At 43.3% G+C, this 6,239-nt stretch overlaps 1 protein-coding gene across 4 annotated transcripts in view; it reads left to right on the top strand.

The window, feature by feature from the left end:
• Positions 1-288: 288 nt before the first annotated feature.
• cad (carbamoyl-phosphate synthetase 2, aspartate transcarbamylase, and dihydroorotase) overlaps positions 289-6,239 on the top strand; it is a 98,255-nt gene continuing 92,304 nt past the window's right edge. For 3 of the 4 annotated variants that reach the window (XM_055635507.1, XM_055635506.1, XM_055635505.1), the window contains exons 1-2: positions 289-1,867; positions 5,955-6,094. In XM_055635507.1, coding sequence (XP_055491482.1) covers positions 1,759-1,867; positions 5,955-6,094 — 249 coding nt within the window. In that variant the 5' untranslated portion in view covers positions 289-1,758. Of the gene's footprint in view, positions 1,868-4,046; positions 4,144-5,954; positions 6,095-6,239 lie in introns of those variants that run through there. The other variant, XM_055635508.1, reaches the window with a different exon arrangement.

Raw genomic sequence — 6,239 nt, 5'->3', positions numbered from 1 at the left:
AAATTTTTTGGACTGCTGCACGTTTCATCTGAAACGCTTTTAGCATCTGCATTTTATTGAATTTTTAACATCTCTCTTTGCAAATACTGTTTCCTTTGGCTAAATAAATAAATATTATTTTTATATTTTATTTATTATGAACAGCAGATGTACAGTAGTGTGATACAGAACCAGGGCAGCAAATATGTACAAAATACATTTGCACAATGAGACAATCTTGCAACATTTTAAATTTTAATCTGAATTTTTAACATCAGAAATTAAATTTTGAGTGATATTTTTATTAGAAGCAATGTACAATAGTATAAACCACAGCATATGACAAAATACATTTAATGTACATCTTCCATTTTAAATTTAACAAGAAAGAAAGAGAACAAGGGAGAAAGAGAGAGTGAAATAAATAGTGACGTGTAAACCCATAGACTACCAGATAATGCAGTCCAGGAGTGAATGAGTAAAAGCCTACAGAAGAATAAGAAGACAAAAGCCAAAAATAATAAAGAACAATAAAAAAGTGACCTTTGCATGTTGATATACCTGCTTCATTTCTCACCACACCCATGACCCTGTCCGTGAATCGGTTTATTTCCAGAGTTGTGTTGCACCATACTGTACTTGTAATGAATCAATGAAAGGAGACCATATCTTTAAAAATGGCTGATTTTCGAATCATGATTTAAAAGTATTTAACATTGATTCAGTTTCCCAGCCGATAAGAAGGGCATTCGGCTTGTTGTGTCCAGTTGAAAAAAAGGTTACACCTTCCAACAATTGATCTACAGCCCTGCCATTTACAATTCTCTAAGTGCCAATGGATTGGAATGTGATGAACATTTCTACCTCCACCACTTTTGCAGGCGGTCGGCTACTGTCATTACCAGCCTTTTACGGTGCAAATATTTTAAAGGCCTTGACAGAATTGAAATGAGGAGAATGAACTTTTGTTAAAAGGAGATGAACTTTTGGAATTCTCTTCCTTTGGGCGGCTGCAGAGCCAAGTTATTGATTTCATTCATAAGTGGTAGTTAGATCGTAGTGGAATCAAATTGTCTGCGGATAGGACAGGAAATGGTGTAGAGACAGAAGATTAATTAGACGTTGAATGGAAGAACAGGCTCAGGAGGCTGAATGGTCGGCAATTCCGTTAGATTGTTAAGAACATTTTGTTGCAATTTTACACGAAGGGGAAAATATGTCTCCAAAGTAGGGGATGCACTCAAGTTTCTCACTCCCTGACAAACCTTGCGATTTCTTCTTCTGATGTCTTGAATATTGTAATCAGAATAGTGCATATTACTGCTAAACTTTGCCTAAGCATTCTCGACAAATTAAAACATCAGAAATATTAGATTCCTCCTTCAAAGTTCACGAAGATCATCACCTGTAAGTGAATAGCACTAAACTCTGTTTAACTCGTGTTGTTCTGGCATCCTTCGAATTCACCTATTGAAGCGATGAGAGGCACGTCATTTCCTTCGTTCAGTAGCCGTGGGTAGCCGGCTGCAGCTGTGGAGTTGGCTGTTGTTTGCTGCGGATGGGAAGGAGTAATCTTTGCATAGTAAAGTTTGGAGGTTGCTGGCGATCATTGCGCTAGAATAAGGGGGTTTGGAGAGCGGCGGGTGTGATTGACGGCTGCTGAGAGCGCTCCTTTGTCCCGGGCAGACGCGGTGTTGCATTTGTGGGGCTCACGTGGCGGGCCCAGCGCAAGCGGCAGACACTCGGCGCAGGGAGAAGTTGCACGCTGCACGACAGAGGATGCCAGGCAAAGTTGCAGTTGAAGAAATGGCTCGGCTTTATTTGGAAGACGGCACTTCTTTTGAAGGCAGGCTTTTCGGCGCAAGTGCCGACGTCTCTGGCGAAGTGGGTAAGTGCACCGAGAGCAATACGGCTTTTAATCCACGAACACCAACGTGGAGGACTTAAATCGGTGCTGCAGATACGCAGATGTTACTGTACCCAGGGCAGGTTACGTTAGGTGTTAACGTTTTCCATGATATCTCGGTGCGCATTAGATTTAAAATCACTGTTTAGCTTAATAGGATTTTTAAATCTTTAAATTTAATGTCTATGTCTATGTTAGATAGAGCCTATGTCTATGTTAGATAGAGCTCTAGAGGCTGGTGGAATCAAGGGATATGGGGAGAAGGCAGGCACAGGGTACTGATTGGGGACGATCAGCCATGATCACAATGAATGGCGGTGCTGGCTCGAAGGGCCGAATGGCTTCCTCCTACACCTATATTCTATGTCTATGTAGTCTATAAATTGTTCTGTATCAATCGATTTTGAATAACAAATATCGAAGCTGCAAGATAAGGGCGGCTCTGCATCTTAGAAATATATTGCTGCTGTTTTTGGAAAGGTCAGTGTGAAGCTGAAATACATTTTTGTGCTTCATGAAAATGATACATCGGCATTTTTCCTTAAACCTACAATATTAATAAAATCATGGGCATGCAATACAGAAACAAGCCCAACCTGTCCATGTCGCCCAAGATTGCCAATCTGAGCTATGGGGGGGGTTGCACGTAAGGCCATCGGGTCAAAGGGTGTCACGCACGGAGCAGTTCAATCCATGTGGACACACACTGTTGATAGGGAGGTTGTGCGGCAGTCGGGTCACGACCCATGACCCGTACTGTTGCTACGCTGCGCCAAGTGGAGTACACTCGATGAACTGCAGGTAAGCACTGACACTCGTTTCCAGCGTAGCGGGCCTGTTAAAACCCGCCAAAATGGTCAATATTTGCGCTGTAAATAATTATGGAAATCGGGATAAGCGTGAGAGCCTACTTCAGAATTCCAAAAGTGAGGAGAAATTATGGTAGATAGAAGTGAGAGCTGAAGGGACAACAACAGCCAGAGTGCTTGCCGAACATTGGCCGTTTGCTCACTGCATTTCATCAACTAAGGCATTAATTGTGTTTTTTTCTTGATTCCTTTGGCATCTAAAAAGTTTCAGAAGTGATAAATCTGGCTGTAAGATTTTTAAATCGCCCATGGTTCTCAAGTGGGTTTTTACATACAAAAAGAAAACGCCTCTGAAGCCAGATTTAGCACTTCTGAGACTTTTTAGATACCAAAGGAATCAAGAAAAACTACAAATAATGCCTTACTGTTGATGAAATGCAGTGAGCAAACGCAATAATTTATAATATTTTTAATTCCGATATCTGCAAGGCCAATGTTCGCCAAGCACTTTAGCTGTTGTTGTCCCTTCGGCTCTCGCTTGTCTTTACCTTCATTTCGCTTCACTTTTGGAATTCTGAAGTTGGGTACATGTCTCTCACACTTACCCCGACTTCCACAATTTTTACAGCGCAAACATTCAACATTTTGGCGGTTTTTAGCAGGTAGGAAGGTACGTGTTTCTTGCATTAAGAACATATACCGGAAGTTACGGATGTCCTCCAGATGGATTGAGCGGCTCCGTGCGTCAAGCCCTATGACCCAGTGACCTTACGTGCACACCCCCTATACACAGAACGCATACCTTCTTACCTGTTAAAAACTGCCGAAATTGTAATTCTTTGTGCTATAAATATTTGTGGATTCTGTCATTGAAAGCGGGAAGGTATGATCTGAACCCGAGCACCAAGGTGTAAGCGGCCGAAGGAGCACATCCCTCAGGACAGCCCCCACTCTCCCCCCGCAGTCAGCGCTGTCCGGCCAGGCCGCCCTCCGCCCCGCCTCCCCCTGTGGGCCGCACTGTCACGGGTTGTGGGTCGGCAGCGCACATGTGGGGTTGGGGCGGATCGGGTCCCGGTGCGGGGGGGGGCGGGCAAGGGGCTGGGGGGGCGAGGGGCCGGGGCTGGGTGGTGCGAAGGTCCGCGGCCGGGGGAAGGAGGGTCCGGGGCCGGGGCGAAGAAAGGCCGGGGCCGGGGGGAGAGGGGCAGGGGCGAAGAAGGGCTGGGGGGAGGGGCGAGGGGCAGGGATCTTCCATCACCCCACGGTCAAATTGCTGCGTTGAGGTGATTGAGGTTCCCGATGTTGAAGCCCCCACCGGGCGATGGAAGTTCCTGAGGCCGGTTTTATGCCGCGCAGGGCGATGAAAGGTCCCGCGAACGGGCTGATTGAAGCACCACGATTCGGGGCGGACGAAGCTGCTGTTGCTGCAGTTCGGAGTCGGTCACCAACCAGGTCAGCTCCCAATGTTATCATCCATAGGGCTGAAGCCTCGCGTGTGTGTGCGCGTGTGCGGCCACCACAAAATGGTGGTTCTTCTCCCCCCCCCCCTTCCCCAATGTTTTGATAATGATTTCTGCCCCTGATCTGCTCTACAACACACCCCAGGGCTCTACTCTTCACTGAAGGTCCTGCCCTGGTTCAACATGGGACCTTGCAACACCTTACACTTATCTGAATTAAACCCAATTAGTCATTTCTCTGCCTACTTGTTCAGCTCTTGCTGCAATTTTTGATAACCATCTTCTTTACCTAGTTTGGTATCTTCTGCAAACTTGTTTCTTACCATGAAGTCAATTCCAAGTTCAGTTAGTTAGCTCTCCATAGATCCACGCAATTATAATCTTTCAGAGCAACCTACCATGCAAAAGTTTAGTAAAGGCCTTGCTGCAAATCATAAACACTGCATCTACACCCCTCCCCTCGTCAAGGGTGAAGTCTGTGATTCATGGACATCACCAGATGCTGGGTGTCTTTTTTGGTGATGCTCTGCCAGGCCTATAAATGATGGATCTTTGTACCAAACATTATGGAGGGCACTGTATATTTCTGCAGTATCTCTTAATAACCTTTCATGCTACCCACAACTCTTCCAATATTCTGGTTGTTAGAAAACTTACTAATCAGCCTACCTACATATATATTGTAGAGGTCCCAACACTTGAGGAACTCGCTGATCAAAAACCTCTAGTTAAAGAATCATCCTTTCACCACTTTCCTCTGTTTTGGGATTGTAATGTCCTATTTATTCCAGAATAATTTTGTTTTAATGGTGCATTGTTTTTGCTGCTAAATAACCTCTCTGAATTTGGACCACAAATTTTACATATCTAATCTCATTCCAGCAGTTCCCCCCCCCCCCCCCCCCCCCCCCCCCCCCAAATTTAGGTGATTTCTAATTAAATATTAGTTTTGTTTTTAATGTTTTGTTTAGATTTGTATGCTTCCTTGTCTTTATTTTGATCTGTGTAAGATTAATTATTATTCCATTTTAAAAAATGTTTGTGTTCATGTTTGAAAATTCTGTACAGTTGATCCATTACCAACCTTGTAGCTTGGATTCCATACGACCAAAGTGAAAATGATATCTGTCCTAAAACCATTTCAGCAGCTATTTTTCACACAGAGAGTTGTGAGTGTGGAATTTTCTACCTCAGAGGGCAGTGGAGACCAGTTCTCTGGATACTTTCTAGAGAGAGCTAGATAGGGCTCTTAAAGATAGCGGAGTCGGGATATGGGGAGAAGGCAGGAACGGGATACTGATCGGGGATGATCAGCCATGATCACATTGAATGGTGGTGCTGGCTCGAAGGGCCGAATGGCCTACTCCTGCACCTATTGTCTATTGTCTATTTCTAGATTACCGGCAAATTATGATTTTGCCACTTTTAGCAATTGTAAAATCCTTATGCACTTTCATTAATAAATGATGAGTTTCTGGACCAAATACATTAAAGTATATTGAGCTGTAGCATTGTTACACATTGGCAAACTCTGTATGGAGGGGAAAGTAAGTTTCTCATCGCAATTATTTTGTCATTATCATATATTAAACTCCGACAAGGTGCTTTCTAATGTGGGAAATGAAAGTTTAAAAGGTTGTGGCAGGAAATTGTCCAGCAAATACATTTGTAGAGCTGCAGATTTAGTGGAAAATTAAATGAAATTGAAATATGCCTGGTGATTAAATATGCTTGTAACAGAATCAAGATATTTGACTGTAACACTTGTCATTTCATCCATTTATCCTTGACATATTTTGTTAGTTTTCCAGACGGGAATGGTCGGTTACCCTGAAGCTTTGACTGATCCATCTTATTATTCCCAAATACTTGTCCTTACCTATCCATTAATCGGGAACTATGGTGTACCAAAGGATGAAGTTGATGAACATGGGCTCAGTAAGGTATGTAACATGGGATAAGCTAATTTGCACCCTGATGCTTAAATGAGTGTAATTATTGGTCTGTAATTATCATAATCAATTTCCTTTGATATAGGTAATCTGATCATGAAATTGATGTTTTCTTTTACTCAATCATGTTGAAATG

Source organism: Leucoraja erinacea, chromosome 5 (genome assembly GCF_028641065.1).
Source record: "Leucoraja erinacea ecotype New England chromosome 5, Leri_hhj_1, whole genome shotgun sequence".
NCBI lineage: Eukaryota > Metazoa > Chordata > Chondrichthyes > Rajiformes > Rajidae > Leucoraja > Leucoraja erinaceus.
This window is presented reverse-complemented; position numbering and strand designations above follow the sequence as displayed.